The sequence below is a fragment of the Chlorocebus sabaeus genome, chromosome 15, assembly GCF_047675955.1.
Source record: "Chlorocebus sabaeus isolate Y175 chromosome 15, mChlSab1.0.hap1, whole genome shotgun sequence".
Classification (NCBI taxonomy): Eukaryota; Metazoa; Chordata; class Mammalia; order Primates; family Cercopithecidae; genus Chlorocebus; species Chlorocebus sabaeus.
Genome location: NC_132918.1, coordinates 18,347,529 through 18,367,707, shown reverse-complemented (window position 1 = coordinate 18,367,707; position 20,179 = coordinate 18,347,529). Strand labels below are relative to the sequence as shown.

General features: G+C 42.0%; 1 protein-coding gene across 4 annotated transcripts in view; it reads right to left on the bottom strand.

Annotated features, from left to right (window-relative positions):
* The window catches only part of TNIK (TRAF2 and NCK interacting kinase), a 395,124-nt gene extending 375,414 nt beyond the window's left edge, over nucleotides 1–19,710 (bottom strand). For 3 of the 4 annotated variants that reach the window (XM_007972103.3, XM_007972104.3, XM_007972105.3), the window contains exon 1: nucleotides 19,286–19,710. In XM_007972103.3, the coding sequence (XP_007970294.1) occupies nucleotides 19,286–19,342 (57 nt within the window). In that variant the 5' untranslated portion in view covers nucleotides 19,343–19,710. The remainder of the gene's footprint in view (nucleotides 1–19,285) is intronic. The other variant, XM_007972106.3, reaches the window with a different exon arrangement.
* Between the last annotated feature and the right edge of the window lie 469 nt (nucleotides 19,711–20,179).

Below are 20,179 nucleotides of genomic sequence, written 5' to 3'. Positions count from 1 at the left end.
TATGGACATTATATTCTCTTCTGCAGGAAGAGGATGTGGAGGGAGACAACCAAATAATTTGTTAACAAATGACACATTATGATAGGGGCTTGGGAAGAGTTTCAGGCAGCAGGAACAGCGTGCATAATAGCACAGAGGTGAGAAAAGCGTGGAACATTAAGAAAACAGAAAGAGTTAGGAAAGGTTTTAGACAGGAATAGCTCTCCCAGTGCTGGCTCCAAAGTCCTTTCTCTACAGAAGGAATAAGTTATTTGAGCTACCTTATCTTGAGGAGAATTACTATCATTATGTTTGTAAAACATGACAAGTCCTTCAGAATAAAGAATGACACGAAAATACATAGAAAGCAGAAGATAGGATCAGAGAACCCATCTATCTCTCCAGGTGTTGAAGAGATGGCCTTCCTAGAAATATCACAGAGACCTGACTAGGAAATTTGCCTTCATGGTGTGTGGAGCTGGTCAACTATGAAGCAGTGTCTCAGGCATATTATACTTTAACACCTTTATTGCGGTACTTACATACCATAAAATTCACTCGGGTTACCACCATCCAATACTGAAACATTTTTATCACCCAAAAAGATCCCTCAGGCCCATTTACAGTCACTCCCTGTTTTCCTCTCCACCCTAGCCAACTAGTAATCTACTTTCTGTCTCTGTAGATTTGCGTTTTCTGGACATTTCATATATATAGAATCATACAATATGCAATCTTTGTGTCTGGCTTCTTTCACTTAGCATAACATTTTGAGGTTCATGCATGCTGCAGCCTGGTTCAATACTTCGTTCATTTTTATTGCCTAATAGTATTCTATTGCATGGAAACTTCACACTTTGTTTAGCTATCCATCAGTTGATAGGTATTTGGGTGGTTTCCATTTCTGGGCCATTATGAATAATGCGCCTTATGAACATTCCTGTTCAAGTTTCTGTGTGGACGTATGTTTTCATTTCTCTTGGGTACATATGCAGAAGCGGAATTGCTAGGTCGTGTAGTAAGTTTAACTTTTCAGAAATAGCCAAACTGTTTTCCAAAGTGGCTGAGTTATTTCATAGACCCACTGACAATGTATGAGAGTTCCAGTTTCTGTACATTCTTAGGTATATTTTCAAATTCAGATTTACCTGTATGGTGGATGAAGCATCCCCTGGATAAAGGTTTGACCTATAGTCTGCGAAGTGCAGAGTTCACATGATCTCATAACTTATTTACATTCCAAGTTTCACTTAAATGGATTTAAAAAATTATGAGAGCTGTCCATTTGAAATCATGGTTGAAATAATTCAATATAAAAATGCGATACTAAACAACCAACTAAATCTAATGATCATAGAAATTTTAACCAAAATATTTGTCAAAGGGGAGTTATTAAGGAACCATGCAACTCAAATAAAAATGTTCCTTGCAAACTAAACAAAGTCTTCACAGGGACAAAATCCTGACTGTGAATCCTGCAAACCTGCAAATCCTGCAACTTATAGAAGGCAGCAGCCACATGGAGGAAACAGGAAAGAAGGTCAGGGATTATTTTTTTAAAAATCTGATGCAACTTGCATTGTATCAAGTGATGAGATGCAAGATACCTTGCTTCCAGAAAAGAAAAGAAACAGACCTGGCCTCAAAGGGACAGAGGACTTAATGTCCAGGCTGCTTTGAATACCCCCAGGTACCCTTTGCAAACATACACACTAATTAAAGGGGTTGGGGGACTGAACTGGCAAGAGCTTTGGTTCAGAGACCACAGAGGAACACCCAGCCTTCAAATGCCTTCAACAGACTCTTTCAAACTAGAAAGCAAACCCTGTATCTGGGGCTCGGATCTCTGTATCTCTCTAAGATTTTATTTTAAGTATCAGGCATATTTCACTGAATGTCTATGATTGCTTGTCTTCACAGAGAGGCTTCCTCCTGAGGAGGGACCCTTTTTGTTTCTAGCCATGAGGACCTACAATAATTATCCACTGGCCCTTTTTCTGGTGCAGTCAGTTCCATGGAGGTTTAGGTACCCAGCTGGTCAGGTTCCAGCAGATTTCCATGCTAATTTTCAGTCACTCATAGAAAACAAAGGAATAACTAAGATTGGGTTACCATGATTTTAAAGAAATACTGCTCCTCTTCTCCTTCCCCCTCCCCCAAAATGTGTAAACTTCTCTATTTCACATTTTTACATCTGTTCTTCTCCCAAAATAAAAGCTGTTTATATTCAAGAAATGATGGCTACAATACCAGCACAAGTTACATCTCTAAAATACTCCCAGAGAGAATATACATATTGTTCAGACCACAGAGTGTCTGTGCAACGATCCTTCCCTGAATAGCATCTGGGTATTGGCTCTAGAAAGCACTACAGTGCTTTATTTGTTTATTTGTTTGCATGGAAAGAAAACTGAGTACTCTCTAACTGGTGCTAGAGCTACCAATTTAAAGAAGACAGAAGCAGCAGAGGCCTCTTAGGAAGAGCAAACGCTTAGCTTTGACTCTATCAACCATTCCAGAGTAAGACACCAGCAACAGAACCACTGGGTTCCACTGCTACTCAGAATCTCCGTGCTCTGAAAGTCTTGGAGTCGACTGAAAAATCGCAGTGCTCCCAAACTCAAAGGACCCTTTCAGCCACGCAAACTGCAACATATATTATCTCAAGTGTTAGAGGAATCACATGAACAGGCTATGAAAAAGCCATTTCAAATTTGTAGCTTTCTTAGACAGAGTCTATGATTTCACCACCACTAGAAAGAAAACTGCTGCAAACTTAGTTCCAGACAGAAGTTTTCAAATGGTGTCATTCATTGTGCCATCTAGAACAATCTAGATTTAAAGGCTTGAACAGGGCCCAGCACGCTGGTCCTACCTGTAATCCCAGCACTTCTGGGAGGCTAAGCCCAAGAGTTTGAGACCATGCTGGGCAACACAGGGAGACCCCTATCTCTACAAAAAAAAAAAAAAAAATTCAAAAATTAGCTGGATGTGGTAGTACACATCTGTAATCCCAGCTCAAGAGGCTTAAGTGGGAGGATCACTTGTACCCAGAAGTTTGAGGCTATAGTGAGCCATGACTGAGCCAGTGCACTCCAGCCTGGGCAACAGAGCAAGACCCTGTCTCAAAAAATAAAATAAAAATAAAATGCTTGAACAATTCCCTGACACCTTAATGATATTAACACCTCTTGTGAGAAAACTGGATCTATCCCTCTAAGTGTCAATACAGGGAAATACCTAATAATCTTTAACCTGATATTTTTTATATCTAGTCTGATGATGATTATCTAACCATCTGTTTTTCCTTTAAAATAGTTCTTCTATGAGGGGAGGTCTTCAAATTTACATTTTTAAAAGCATTTTCCCCAGCAATGAGTATGAAATTTTCATGCATGCTCATATCAGTTGTATATAAAGTTGCTTTAACAACCATACTTGCCATCAACTTTTCCTCCAAATAAACAGACATGCAATATAAGCAATGTGCTTATCTAAGAACTGTGGATTAAATAGCAACATGGGACATTTTTGTGGCTAGGTAAGAGATGCTTACAAGTTGTTGTTACAAAGAAAGTCTGTGGGATTTCCCAGTAAGGAAATCTTTAACCTGCTGTCTAGATTCCAAATATACATTCCATTTCCCAGGTCTCAAAAAATAAGTAACTCAAAGATTTTAGGCTTCTAACAGAAGTAAGGCTGAAAGAATTTGTGAATATGGATTCTTTCTTTCAGTTTCCAAGCAAGTGTCAGCACCTCCTGGGACTTCAAACTCAATCCCTACAGGCCTATAGGGAAAAACAGGAAACCGACATCAGAAGGATGCATCTTGTTGATCAAGGGAGTGGGGCTTTTCTGCACCTTGAATAAACTTGCTAAAAAAAAAAAGAAAAGAAAAGAAAAAGAAAGAAAAGAAATGTCGATGCAAAGAACAATGCAAAGTCCAGAATTAACAATTGAAAGTTGTAGACTTTTCAATTTCAAAGTATCTTTGATTCTTACAAACAATACAAATGCAAATATTATTTAAAAAATTTAACTTCCATATTCCTAAGAATGTGTACTGTCCATAATTTCTTTGAGGTCCTATACCTTATAAAAAAGTTGCACTTACCATAAATAAATTACTATTTCCTATTCTGCGACATTTTCAGGCATATCCAAATTTCCATGAATATACTTTGCTTTTCTTTTTTATTTTATTTCATTTTATTGAGATGTGGTCTCGCTATGTTGCCCAGGCTGATCTCACACTCCTGGGCTCAAGGGAAGCTTCCACCTTGGCCTCCCAAAGTGCTGGGATTACAGACATGAGCCACCATGCCAGCCAAGAAAACTATCTTTTAAACATTTAAGCCAGTGGTTCCCAGACTCCCACGTGCTTCTGAATTACTAGGAGGGCTTCTTAATGCAAAAGTTGCTGGTCCCCATCCTCAGAGTTTCCGATTCAATAGTTGAGAGAGCCCAGGCATGGTGGCTCACGCCTGTATTTCTAGCACTTAGAGAGGCTGAGGCAGGCAGCTCCCTTGAGCTCAGGAATCCAAGATCATGTCAGAAAGCCCGACTCTATAACAAATACAAAAATTAGCCAGGTGTGGTGACGCATGCCTATAGTACCTGCTACCCCTGGAGGCTGAGATGAGAGAATCACCTGAGAACCGGAGGTCAAAGCTGCAGTGAGCTGAGATCGCACCACTGCACTCCAGCCTGGATGACAGAGTGAGACCCTGTCTCAAAAAAACAAAAAGAAAAAAACAAAAAACGTTGAGAGAGGCAGGGCCTAAGAGAGCATCCTGAAGCTGCTGGTCCAAGGATCCCACTTTGAGAACCGCTGACTTACGGAGTTAAACTGTCAACTAGCTTTTAGAAAATCACAACATACAGGATAACATTTACTGAGAATCTACCAACTGCTCTCTACTACCTACTGAGTAAGCCGCACAGGTCCTTGCTCCAAACACTTTCTAAATTGGCAACACAGGGTATACGTGCAAGGGGACAATACACAGACACATATCCAAAACAGCAAGAAGTAGTTAATACAGTCAAACTAAAGATGTTTCATTTCTCCAATGCATTTATTTATGATGCATCCTACTGTGCAGTTAAATCTGTTACTCTCAGATAGAAATTACTAAACCACAATGCATAGCCACTCTTCCTTGCACTATGCCACTTCATTTCACTTACTAATGGCAGTTTCATCTGAAGCCAGGGCATGAAATGTAGAGAGGGACCTCATTTTAAAGCTTATTTATGTTATTCGTGTTGTAGCAACTGTAAGGATCAGTGTGACGATCAACACTCAGATTTTAGTGATAAGTTATCAAGCAGAGTCATCGAGTGCAGATCTAATTCTGCCATCAGGCTGAACTGAAATGCACAAAAACCGTCCAACAGAATCCGAACTCTAACTTTCCCATCATTGTATAGGTTTTTAAAGCATATCTAGCACCAACTTTCAAATGTATACTTTTCTCATGACCCTGTCCTGAGTTTAACTGCATTTATATCCAGATTATAATCAGAAAGGGTATTTAATTACATAATGTTTGCAAGTACTTTGAAGAAATAAAGTGCTCTATAAATGCTAAATATTATTATTATTGTTTAAATACAGTTTGCAATTACTGCTTACAACCTATTCCACCTACCACGCTGCTATCATTTGATTACAGGCAGCTTTAAAAAAAATACCGAGAGGTAGAAATGATGAAACCATATTCATGTGAAGCCCTGGATTTTTACCCTAGACATAAATAATTTATAGGCATTTTAAATGGAGGGTTAGGTTATAAACTCTAGTAAATCAAGGAAATTGCCCTTTGCAAGACCAGCTACCATAAAGTTGTGTCAATTTAAATAGTTTCTTACTTATAAACCAGGTTGAAAGTAGATTATAGTCCAGAATACGGAGCTTTTTACTCTGGTGGCTTCCTGTTCTGTCTTCTATTTTCTCCATTAGAATCTTTATCTACCTATGTGCAAAACTAAAAGCATAACTTAAGATTTTGATTTCAGCAACTGTCTGGCAGATTAAGGTTTGAGAATAGTCTCTATTCTATCATGGCCCTAGCTCACCTTGCTATCTTCTGTGATCGTCACAGAGTCAGCTGTCTCCAATTCTTAAAAAACTGAAACCTTTGAGCCTGATTCCACACATCCTCCAAACACACTTGTAAGATAATTTTCCAGAAAGAATGACAGTTTGAATGTAAACAAACCAAGCACAGTCGCTCACACCTGTAATCCCAGCACTTTGGGACGCTGAGGCGGGCAGATCACCTGAGGTCGGGAGTTTGAGACCAGCCTGGCCAACACAGTCAAACCTAATCTCTGCTAAAAATACAAAAATTAGTTGGGCATGGTGGCGAGTGCCTGTAATCCCAGCTACTCAGGAGGCTAAGGCGGGAGAATCGCCTGAACCCAGGAGGCAGAGGTTGCAGTGAGCAGAGATCCCCCAGCTGCACTTCAGCCTGGGTAACAGAGCTAGACGCCATCTCAAATAAATAAATAAATCAATAAATCAACAAACATCCCCTAGATACACTCCACAAGAATGTCACTGTTAATCCCCAAATAGCTACCATATTAAGTTTTTAAGGTTTTAGGCAAGAAAAAAAAAAAAAAAAAACACGTTCTAATCTAACATTGGTCATCTTACAAAAAAGTTACAAGGAAGAAATACCTTGGAAATACCTCTTACGACACCACTATGCTCACGAAAGACAACTTGTGCCCTAAACCAAAGGCTTCTGGGAAGTCTGTGAGCCTCAGGGTGATAACACACCAGATGATTCTGATGTCATGACAAGGTCCATAAATCAAACGATGGCTGTGTGAGTCACTATTGGCAGTGGCTTTGGGCCAGTCAGTCGTAAGCTCAACCACTTAGTAGCTCTACGATATTTGGTAAACTAATTGATTTTTCAGTCTTATGTGTTCATTTATAAATGCTACACACCTACACTACAAGAAATTGGAAGCCAATCTGGCAATATCAAGAGCCTTAGAGATCATTCACATACTTTCATTCTAAATTCAACTTCTAAGGAGTTATCCTAAGGCAACAGAGATGCACACAAAGACATATATAAGGATGTTTATTGAAGCACTATTTATGAGTTGGAAAGTTAGAAATAACCTCAAGCTTCATCAACAGGTACTGGTTAAATATATTATGATCCATCTCCACAATAAGATGTTAAGCAGCCTAAAAAGAGGATTAGAAAGTTAAGCACTGACTGAATATTTTATTACATGTTAAATTTTTTAAGCATGATAATAGTATTGTGGCTATGTATTTTTTAAGTACATAAACTACTGAAATATTCATAAATAAAATAATATGCTGCTTTAAAATAATATAGGGGAGAAGGTGGGTAGGAGTATAGATGAAACAGGATTCATTATGGGGGATAACTGTTCAGTAGAGAGATTATTAACCCTTTTATCTACTTTTTAATGAGAGTTTTATTGAGCTTTAATTCACATTCTGTAAGACTTACTCTTTTGAAGTGTACAAGTGACTTTTAGTATATTTCACAGAGTTGTACAAATGTCCCCACTATCTAATTTGGGACATTAGCAGTCACTCCCTGCCAGCAAGCATTAGTCTACCTTCTATCTCTATAGATTTGCTTATTCCAGACATTTTATATAAATGGAATCATACAACCACGTGTCATTTCGTGTTTGGCTTTTTTCACATAGCATAATGTTCATGTTGCAGTGTGTATCAGCACTTCCTTTTATTGTAGAATATTCCATTGTAAGGATATACTATACTATGTTTTGTTTATCCGTTCATTGGTTGATGGACACTTGGGTTCTTTCCTCTTTGAGGTTACTATAAATATTCATGTACACTTTTTTTTTTTTTTTTTTTTGCATGAATACGTCTTTAGTTCTCTTGGGCATATATTTAGGTGTGGAATTCCTGGGTCACAGGGTAACTATATTTAGCATTTTGAGAAATTGTCAAACTGTCTTCCAAAATGGCTGTGCCATTTTATATTCCTATCAGTAATATATGGGCATTCCAATATTCTGTCTACTTATTATTATTATTATTATACTATAAGTTCTGGGATACATGTGCAGAACGTGCACGTTTGTTACATAGGTATACAGGTGCCATGGTGGTTTGCTGCACTCATCAACCCATCATCTACATTAGGTATTTCTCCTAATGCTATCCCTCCACTAGTCTCCCATTTCTTGACAAGCCCCAGTGTGTGTTGTTCCCCTCCCTCTGTACACATGTTCTCATTGTTCAACTCCCACTTACAAGTGAGAAAATGCGGTGTTTGGTTTTCTGTTCCTGTGTTAGTTTGCTGAGAATGATGGCTTCCAGCTTCATCCATATCCCTGCAAAGGACATGAACTCATCCTTTTTTATGGCTGCATAGTATTCCATAGTGTATATGTGCCATATTTTCTTTATCCAGTCTATCATTGATGCGCATTTGGGTTGATTCCAAATGATTGCTATTGTGAATAGTGCTGCAATTAACATACATGTGCATGTGTCTTTATAGTAGAATGAATTATAATCCTTTGGGTATATACAAGGTAATGGGATTGTTGGGTCAAATGGTATTTTTGGTTCTAGATCTTTGAGGAATTGCCACACTGTCTTCCACAATGGTTGAACTAATTTACACACCCACCAACAGTGTAAAAGCGTTCTTATTTCTCCACATCCTCCCCGGCATCTGTTGTTTCCTATATTCTGTCTACCTTTTAAGTTTAAATTCCCCATGAAAAAAGTTTTAAAAGTTATACCATAGAAAAAGATTAATAGCATGAGAAAAGGCTATTAGGTTTAAAAAATAGGTTACATATAGTATGTACAATATTATCTCCACTTTAAAAATATATATATATTTAGCCATGCATAGGAAAAAACTACTAAGCCATACACCAAAGTGCATATGTGGTTATCATTAGGAATCATAAATTTAAATAATTTGAGAATTCTTTTTAGTTTTTCTCCATTTTTCAGATTTTCTACAATGACCATTCAGAAACCATTGCAATGACCATTGCTTTTATAATGAGAACCAGAAAAGCCTTTTAAAAATTAAATAAATTTTTTGGGAGGCCAAGGCGGGTGGATCACCTGAGGTCAGGAGTTTGAGACCAGCCTGGCCACCATGGTGAAACCCAGTCTCTACTATAAGTATAAAAATTATCCGGGCGTAGTGGTGGGTGCCTGTAATCCCAGCTACTTGGGAGGCTGAGGCAAGAGAATTGCTTGAACCCAGGAGACAAAGGTTGCAGTGAGCTGACATGGTGCCACTGCACTCCAGCCTGGGTGATGGAGTGAGACTCCATCTCAAAAAAATGAAATAAAATAAATAAACAAATTTTTAACAATTCGACAATCTTAGTCTTTGCTTTCTTTCAGAGTCTCCATTTTTTGGGCCCCGGAGCCCCAGGAGTCTTTGTAGCTTCTCACTCAGGTTAAGATATGCCACATATTTCCAGCTTCTACAGGTGAGCTCTTTGCACATAGAACTGTAACTTTTATTTTCAACATCTGAAACACTGCTAATTATCTATATTGATTAACTTAGCTGAGTTCTCCTTTACCATCTAATTAGATTTGGTTTCTTCACAGTGGAGCACGGGCTATCTTCAGTGTGTTCTGTACATATAAGCAACTTGGTAATCATCTTTGTATCCATACTTTGTTAGACTGGTTTTTGTGTTGTGGGAATGACCAATTCCCTAAGAGGTCCAGGATATTGGCAATCCAGTTGAGGGACATGGCATAACGGGACCCAGCACTGCATTCGAGTTTCATCCTTAGACAAGACAAGTTACTTCTCTGAGCCCCAATTTCTACCTACAAAAGAGGTAAACTGGATCACCAAGCCCTAGAGAGACAGATAGATAAGTAGATATATAGACAAAGATATGCAAACACAATCCCCCTTTACTTTTCATTTTACCCTTATCATGGTTTTAGGGCTTTATCCTACTTGTGCCTTTTATCAGAAGGTGCCACAACTTATTTTTTGGAGATATGAGGTGTAATAAATAAATAAGATCCCTTTTAAATGAATTAATTAATTTCATTAATACAATTGATATTTATTCAATCAATATTTTTCATGTGCCAGACACAGTTCAAAGCACCAAGAATGTGGTGCTAAACATGCAGGCAAGATCCCTATTCTCACAAAACTTATCAGGCTCCAGTTGGGACAGCCAGATTTGTGTTACTTTAAGGATATATTGCAAAGAAAACCTCTCTGCAGAGTAAGGAACCTCTAAGAGGACCCTCAGTGACTTCTGCCTTCTGGTGTTAGTTAATATTCTTGTGTAGTCCCCTTCGAAATGAATAGGGCTGACTTGGGTAGCCAAGTCAGCAGAGGTATTGCAGCAAGGGTGTTGCAGAAATGATGGTGTGTGATTTCCAAGGCAAGATCATAAAAGACATAGTGGCTTCTGCTCTGCTATCTTGATTACTCTGTCTGGTAAAAGTCAGCACCATGTTATGAGGATGCTCAAGCAACCAATGGAGCCACCTACATGGGGAGGAACTAAGGCCTCCTGCCAACATCCAGCACCACATAAGTAAATCATCTTGGAAAGAGATCCTCCAGCTCCAGTCAAGCCTTCAGAAGATAATTCACCTTGCCAAAATCTTCCTGCAACTTCAGGAGATACCTCATGCTAAAACCACCCAAGGAAGCCACTTCTGAATCCCTGGCCCACAGAAACTGTGAGAGATAATAAATGGTTATTATTGTTTAAGCCACTAAGCTTGAGGGTAGTCTGTTATGCAGATACGTAAGTAATAATACAGACCGCATCTGACCTTAGACCTAAATAATAAGATGGAGCCCTCCATGTGAAATTTCTGACATGGAGAACTACAAGAATGAGTTTGGCATGTTCACAGAACAGAAAAAATCAGTGTGGCTAGAGTGTAGTGAAAGACAAGTGCAGACTCTCTTCTCCATCCAGCCATGGGTGTAGAAACCATGCCAGTGTTGTCTTCAGCTCAGCCCCAGCAACTAGTAGCACCCAATAATCAGGTACTGAATGAGCATATACACGAACAAATGAATGAGTGAATGCTGGATACCATGTACATTTCTTCCCCTACAGTTAATCACATTTCACAGAATCACAGAACACTGGATCTGAGTTTACCCTGCACCCAAATTTGTACTTTCTAATACACTAATCAAACAAATGTGTGTAATATATGCAATGTATTGTTAAAGTCTACAAATTTCCTACTTAATCCATACTGCCAAAGTTCTAATTTCACTAACTAGAGAGACAGCACTTGAAAATCTAGGGTTATTTCAGAGTCTAAACCTGGGTATCCAGCAGCAACACTGTAAGGGAGTACCCAGCAGAAGTCACAGTTGGGCCTTCATCCTACCACTCGGTCTTCAAAAACTAGAACAACACTTTAAATTATAAATCAGAATCTCAAGGTTGGAAAAAAATAGCTCATTTAAAAATTAGCAAGGGGTATTACTTTCAGTGGCAACTCCCAGCTCATTGAGGTCCATAGTTTGCAATCTCTTGGTATCCCCAACAGGTAGAGTAAGAATCCATGGCTATTTAAATGCCCTCAGTCCTGCTTCTCGTTCCCTTACATATGCCAGGAATATGCATCCCAGCAATAGAAATTGCTGGAGGTGACTTCCAGCAATTTTAGTCCAAACCACTCATCTAAATGTGACAAAACTGAAGCTTAGAGGGTAAGGTGTCAGAGCCAGCTTTATGACGCTGGGCTCTAACTCCCAGCTGTGTGCCTCATTAAACCTCACCATCTCCCAAACTCTCTCTACCCACTCACTGCCAGTTCTGTCAAGACAAAAACTCAACATTGTCTTCCAGTGGGCCACCCTAGAAGCACACCCTTTCCCACCCATCTATTACTGTTTAATCAAAATAGTAGTCGTAAACATTATCAGATTGTTAAAATAATTGAAACACACTCCAAACACACACGTACACACACACACACACACACACACACACACACACACGACTTGCAATTCTAACCTGCGGTATTTTAAATCTCTCAAAACTTAGAAAAAGAAGACAATGGAGAGAACATTTTCTTTGGCAGAAAAATTCTAGAAATAGGAATACCTACCCAGGACCAGACATAGTATTTCTCATAATTGGTGCCCCTGGAATTGTACTCAATGTAATTAGCATCCACTGGAATTGTACTCTACATAAAAGGTGTCCCCAGGAGTCATGAAACATAGACTATAAGATAATTCATGATCCCTGAAATTGTGCTATGGTCAGCACAATTTCAGCACAGGCCCCACCTTTCTGAGGTTTCTATACTCTTTCTACATAGCATCACCTCCAGCCCTTCTAAAAGGGTTGCACATTATATATTTTGTTAATTCAAAATTTATTTGTTGAACGAACGCCTGCTGTGTAAAGAAAACTGGTGAGGATCCCTAAGAAAATCAAACGTTGCCTTCAAGAAGGAATTGTCTAGTGGTGAATATAATCCAAGACAGAAAGTTCTGAGTGTTATGAAAGAGGTGTGAGGTCAGTTCTGAGACAGTCTATGAGTGGGAGGGACAACCTCTGAGAGAAATCAGAGACTTTCGTGGAAAAGGTGGTCTGTGAATGTTTCGTGTTGGGGCAGTAGGTACAGAAACGAGACTAAGACAGAGCGCCCCCTACAGAGCATCCAGCGGGGAATGAAGTTGTTCCCTACCGCAATGGCGGGGTGGTAGTCAAAACTGCAGAGCTCTGTGGGAGGCCGCTCTGAACTGCTGCTGGTCTTAACATGCTAAAGAGTTTAGTTTTTATTCTGTCGACTAAGGAGTCAGAGAAGGCCTTGAATAAAAACAACCAGATTGAAACTGTGCGTTAGGAAGACTCACGTGGCTATAGTGTAGGAGAGACCAGTCAGAAGAAGGCTGGTAGTAGAGACACAGGAGGAGGGGGGTCCTGTCGCGGGTGTTGCCCAGGGGACAGTACCTACGGCACTTGCAGGGAACAGTGGAGACAAGGGGACCCGTATGATAAACATTAAGGAAAGAATTTTAAGTTGGGGTGGAATAAATAAAATGCGTTTTGAGAAGTTGAGGGCACCCCCGTGAGACAACCAGGACATGAAAAAGAAGTGGATAGAATCATGTTTCGCTAAAGGGAAATAAGCTTCCAACCAGACTGGAAGGAATCACAAGCGGAATTCATCCAACATTTTCTACTTAAGTCCTCCCTCTCTCTCCACTAGAGACCTTATATTTATATGTGCAGAATAACATTTCATTCAAAAAAATATCATTAAGATTTTCTTAGAATTCTCAGCACACTGCTAACAAACCAGTTTAGGTCCTGTTCTCAGAGAGCTACTTCCCCCACAGAAATGTAAGAATCCATTTGACATTAAAGCATCTTTCAGACTCAAGTTACTCCAAATTCTATCAGGAAGGGAATCAGAGACTGGTTGTGCTCAGCTGGGCATAGCGGCCATGATTCAATCACAGGAGCGCCCGGCTGGGTGGACTTTAGAACCACTATCACTGAGAGAAGGAATGGCGTCGAAACAAGAAGGGCACGGAAGATTAATTCCAGGGCAGAGACACAGAAAGAAGGAAGGCCCAACAGGCAAGACTCGAAATTATAAGACATCAAAGAGTTTTACAGATAAGGGGGAAAAAAGTGGTATTTCCTGAAAGAAATGTACTGGGTACTCTCTCATCAACGAAATATTCCATGACCTCCTAAGCAGATACTGAAGCAAACAGCAAACCATGACTTACACTGGCTTCTGTACTAAAGATTACTCCAGTTAATAATGAATAATGAAAATGACTATGCATATTTATCTGATGTTCTGATAGCTACCAGCACACCCTACTTTTTATGAGGCAACACCATTGTAAAGAAAACACCTGTTTAGTATCTCTGATAAACATAAATAATATTAATGAAAAGACTACCATGCTGTTATCATTTTGAGATACTGTTATTAATTCATGCAACTTTACTAAAATCTCATTTTAGACCAAATTTAATTAAGTGCTCTGGAGTGATGAATTAATAATATTTCGAGATTTATTTGAGCCCCATGAGAACCTCTCACCAGAAAGTTTTAAATACTGGGCCATTAGTGTATCATCTTAGGTGTCCACTCTACCTCCCAAGGGAAAAAATAAAACTTTGGGAAGGCACAGGCATAATCAATGTGTTTGCATTTGAATAATCAGTAACATATAAAGAGGAGAAAAAAGTTTTTTAAAAAAGTTTTTTTAAAAAAGAAAGTGTTTAAAAAAGAAGGTTTTAATGAACAATGCTGATAATTGATACTGGTTTCGAAATACATTAATCTCCAAAAAGCTTCGGGACTGTGCTTACCTCATATTTAATGAATGCTAATACTTGGGGGGCAAAGCTCAATTCAGGCCATCAGAGAAACATATAAGGTCATATTGGCACACAAAAGGAAAAAGGCAGCTAAGGTCTGTTGAGGTGCTATTAAAAACAGTTGGAACCTTCTGATATCTTTTTCTCAGGATTATTTTCCTTCTTTTCTTAGTCTTCTTTTTTTTTTTTTAACAAGATGTCACCCTGTCACTGAGGCTGGAGTGCTGTGACACAATCACAGTCTCGACTTCTCAAGCTCAAACTATCTTCCCACCTCAGTCTCCCAATTAGCTGGGACCACAGGCACACCCCACCATACTGGCTTTTTTTTTTTTTTTTTTTTTTTTTCCCCAGAGATGGAGTCTCCCTACATTGCCCACGATGATCTGAAACTCCTGGTTTCAAGCAATCCTCCCACTTTGGCCTCCCAAAGTGCTAGGATTACAGGTGTGAGCCACTGTGCCCAGCCAGGATCATTTTCTATTAGATAAAATCATTGCAATCGAATGTTGATGGGCTCAATTTTCCCACTAAATTCTACTTAACCACGGGATAGCATATTTGTATAGTGCTGTATGGTTTTTAAAGCATTGCCTTAAACACAATGTGTGAGAAAGGCAAACAGTTGTGATCATTCTTATTAACTATGGTTAAATGACCTACCCAAAGTCACAGAATGAGTAAGAGGTGGAGATAGAACTGGGGAGACAGGGTTCATTCCACTCCATTCATTCATGCATGCATTCATGTACTCATTCATCCAACTAATGGAGACTATGGCTCCAAAGATGAACAAGACCTAGCCTCTGTCCTCAAGAAATCCACGGTTTAGTAAAGAAGCAGAAAGGAAATCATACACCAAGTAAAACATGAGCATGAAACATGTAGCAAAGGGATATAAGCAAGGCTGTCAGATGAGGTCAATTCTTAAATCTGGGTTTCAATGGAGAAAGGAATGGCTAGGGAGTGAGGGGTAAGGGGAAAGACAAGCATAGGTCATCTAATTTTGTTCAAATACAAAAGTGTATGTGAGTCCTGGCAGAAGCTGAGAGTATGAGGTCAGCAGCAGCCAACTCCTGGCCTTGAATGCCTTATCCTGTGGGCCAAGTTAAGGACAGCCAAAGTGCTTAGGTCCAGAAATATGCTAATCTCCAAAAAGCTTTCTGGGCTGAGCTCACCTCATATGTAATAAAGCACACTGGTGGCAAGTTTCATTTCTTTTAATATTGAGATGTCCTGAAGCAAGAATGACTCAAGCCCCAGGTTTGAATGAGTAAATTGTTTGCTGTAGCCTATGTATGTATATGCACATTTTCATACACCCACATGGATACAGTTTATATCCATAATACTACACATAATACATGTATCCACATAGATAATACAAAACACATACAGAACTTTATAAACGTCACATGCGGAGATATCTGAATAATGTGTATGTATATACTGACCCCTTAGGACATGCTCTGATGGACACAGGTTACTCAGAGAGGTTACCTGTGCAGGACAACCATGTGTCCTAGGTGATTTCAGACAGTCGTTTGCCCGCAGAGTAGGCACTGAACCAGGGCTGGACAAGATGAATTCCAAAGGTGGCCTAAAGCTCCATGGTTTCACGTATCACAAACTTACTTGCATGAAGTAGTTTCACCATTCTCAATAAATAAAATTCCCTGACCCTGGTGAAATTATTCCTTTCTGCTATTCTTTTGTACTCAGGCAGAAAATGTATTATTGATTTCTGATTCAGCCACAGAAAGTGTGACTTAGAGAAAAGAGCACTGAATGAGGAGTCAGGAAATCTAGATTATTTGCTCAAACCACGCTCCTGGCTGTCCCCTCCCCTTGTTACTGTGTGACCTTGAACAACTTACTTCACGCCTCTGGGCTTCAGTTTCCCAAGTGTTCAATGAAAGGAGTGGCTGAGTGTTCTACAATTCTCTTTCCAGCTCTAAATCTGTAAAACAATTCCAGCCCATCCCTCAAGATTTAGTTTATCTCAGTGAGCTCTAAAAATCAGAGCTAAAACTGGATTCAAATTACCTATTTTCTAATCAAAGATGATCCTGCTTCACTCACTTTTAAACCATGCAAATCTTGCATAATTTAAATGATCAGTGCTGTCATTGGTTGCTCTGGTTTAAATTATGCATTGTTGCTATTTGGGGAAAATTTAGACTGGGTCCAGTCTGGGATCACTGGCTGAGAACAATAAGCCCCCAAAGTGAGAAGGATAAAGGCCTCTCCAGACAGGATCTGCTTTTAGTGCATTGAGCCCAGGGTTTACAAAAAGAGCATTGACTGTGTACATTAAAGAGCCACTGAAACAGCAAGGGACTGGTAAGTCTGCAGCAAATTCTCCCAGAAGCCACTGACCTTGGCTGCATTTCAGGGGTCAGGCATTCCCCAGGAGGGGCTCAGCAGGCAGGCTTTACCAAGGGCTTAGGAATAAATGAGACATCTCATCTAGATGAGGCCACCTCTCCAAATGTGGGAAGGTAGAGATGATCTGCCCTCTGATTTGTGGAGATCACCTATGTGGCCTTTGGACCCACTCCAGCAGGCACACCTCACCCACAAGACTGGTCAAAGACCCTGGCCCCACATCTGCAACTGTCTCCACATCTGCATCTGCATCTGCATCTAAGTCTTCTAGCCAGCAGTTCCTGGTCCCCAAGCTAGCTGTTATCCTCTCTGTTTCCACACCTCCCAGCAGGCAGAAAAACAGAAGCAGAGCCCTAAGCTGATAGCCCAGGCCACAAAGAGCAATTCAGTGCATTGTGCAAAGATATGTTTTCAAAATACAGATCACAAGAATGCACACCCCAAGTGTGATCCGCAGTCATCCGCCCAGTGGCCCTCAGCGGTTGCTCCCCTGCCTGCAGGCTCTGTGCTTGGTATCTCAGAAAACCTTCCCGAGGAAAAAGCCCACAAGGGACAAGTCCGGGCCCAACTTAAAAATCACATCAGACTGCTTTCCAGTAGAGGAGCAAGGTGGAGATTCCGGCCCAGGGAAATCACCGCAAACCCTGCACATTGTTCAGAACCTTTCCCCCTTTGCCACTGCCCCCCGCCTCCGCCACCCCGACCCCCGACCGACTCGCAGCACCCCACCCCCCGTCTGGGCCATCCATCCACCTGATTAACCCGCCGGCAGCAACTCCCAGCGCAGAAAGTAGGGCAAATGAACACACACAGTCGGTAAAGCAGGAAGCCACAGACCTGGCCAATGCACCCACCCTGTTACCAACCCCACCCCGCTGCGCAGGGGGCAGCCGGTTCTTGATGTGGCATTTCCACTCCAGGGAAATAGACAGCTTCCTGTAATAATGCATGAAGGAGCTTCGGCTGCCCAACTATCAGAACAGCGCATTTCAAACGGCATCTCTGTTTCTTCTCAACTCCTTACCTGCCTTGCTGAAGCCTCACCTCTTGGCCCAACAGATTAAGACGAAGAGAGAAAGCGTTATTAAAAGAGATGTGGAGGAAAAGGTTTAATTAAGGAGACCAAAGAGAAAGTACCACTTTGATCACAAAGGTAGCACTTTAATATAACAGTACAGAAAGAGGCAATGTCAGAAGTACTAGGAATCCAGGTAAATGGCCCCAAGATTCAGCATCAATCTAACAATGTATTCCTCAGGAGGGCGTGTGAACTTCCATACTTCATCCATCCTGGTGTCTCCCTGTAGAAAGCCACCATCAATTCCTTCTCATCCACCCTCCATACATCAAGTACATGCACTCGCTATTTTTTAAATTTTATTTTTGGTTCGGGAGAGGAAGAAGCAGTCCTTAAATTGGTGTCCAATTCTTCTCAGACACCCGCTGCTGCCACCATCCCCACCCCTCACCCCTTCCCAGCAGGCAGCATCTAATTAAAATGACAAGAAAGCTCTGCCCCCTTCCCCGAAGGAGTGTGTTGGGATCGGGAGTTGGGGGTGGGGAAGCGTCAAGGCAGCACTGGGATTCCTGGTATTCTGATCTCAAAACAACAGCAAAATGGATTCTGTATCAGTGATGTCTTAGTCAATACAATGAAACGGCGTCTGAGGTAATTCACGTGAAGGTAAACGCAAACCAGTGGGGCTGGGGGGAGGGAGGTGCTCTACAAAGGACTGGCCACAGACACGGGGAAAACACACACACACACAGACACACACACTCGCACACACTCCAGGGAGTTCCGGTCTGATTGAGGAAAAGCAGAAAACACATCCCTTTCACCTGCTTAAGTTCAGCCATAAAACTGAAACGTTACAGCCACAAAGTCAGAAAGCACAGGCAGGGCTGAGTTAAAGCCATAAATAAAGGTGAGTGGCAGACTGGCATTTAAGGGAGCGCTGAGAGGGCGCCCGGGTGCGGGAGGCAGAAAAGGGGGAGGGGGAGGCAGTTGCCATCTACAAGACCAGCATAGCAATAACTGCCCCCTTGGAGCGGCAGGTTCGGCTTCGTGGGGACAGTCAGCCTCACAATGTCATCTTGCAGGTAGCTGGAAAACGTGAGGAGCCAGTGCCTTTATTCACGCTGGCATTCTTTTTGCAGAAGGGACAGTTGGGTCTCGCTCCTTGGCACCAGACAACTGCCCGGGGCGTGTACACACGTACACACACACACACACACCTTTCATTTTACTGCTCTTACACCCGTATAAGATGAAACTGGCATAAGCTCCACGAGCCCTCGGGAGAGCCTCGGCCACGGCCAAAGGAAGACACGTACCGCACAGCCCCTGCCGTAGGGGCTCAGCCAGGAGCACCTCAGCAACCCCGAATCAAAACGGGAATCCAGGTTCCCTCCCCGACGCATTCTCCCGCTGCTGTCCCCCAGCCCCAGCCCCAGCCCCAGCCCCCAGTCCACGCACCGAGCCCATTCACCCTGACCCAAACCACTGGAAAGAAACCAGAAAACATGTCCTGCTCACCCTCAGAGCCGAGAGATCTATTTCATCCAGGCTTCGAGCCGGGGAGTCGCTCGCCATGTCTACTTCTTCGCTGGAGAAATGGACCAAAACCACCCCCAAGCTTTTCCCTTGGAAATTCCACCTTGGTCTATTTCACTCGCGTCCTCATGCGGGTATCGCGCCAGAGGCCCCGGGCCCAGCCTCCCCCGCCCACCCCAGCCCCACAGCGCCGGATCCCGATCCTCCGCGCGTCGGTCCGCCGGGTCCGGGAGCCCAACCTGCGCGGATCTCCAAGCCCGGAGCAGCGGTGCGTGTGGGCTGAGCGCCCCGATCGGCTAAGGGCGCTGGGGCTGCGTGGGTGTATTTAAATGGGACATGCTTCTTTGCTTGTGCGTGGATGGCGGCTGCATTGGCTGTTATAATGAGACACATCAACTCCTCCACTCAGCGGGGGGAGGGTGGGGGTGGAGAACCACACAGAACTGTCTATCACCGCTTCCTGGGAGGAGTGAAGGGGGTGGGGGGAGGCGGAGGAGGCGTGGTCTTGGACTGGGGAGAGGCCGCGCTTCCTGACCCGGTCCCTCCCCACCAGCGTGGAGGGGGGAGGGGCGCGCACCCTTTCCGCCCAGGCTTTTGCGGGCTCCTGGGGCCAAATCCGAAGGGCTGTTCCTGAACCTTGACTTGCTTATCATAGGGACCCAAGCTGTATTTTTGTGTGGCCAATTCGTGCACTGCAGCAAAATGGCCCTTCAGTCTCATCTTGGGGTTTCTCCTCGGTTCAAATGCTCTCACGCTGAGAAAAAGCCGGAGAAAGAAAAGCGATATCCTCCCTCCCCTGTTAATTATTTGTGGGGCCGGAGTAACGCGGGCTGGTGCAACCGGTGCATATAAGGACTTGTGTGCAAGGAAGGGGAT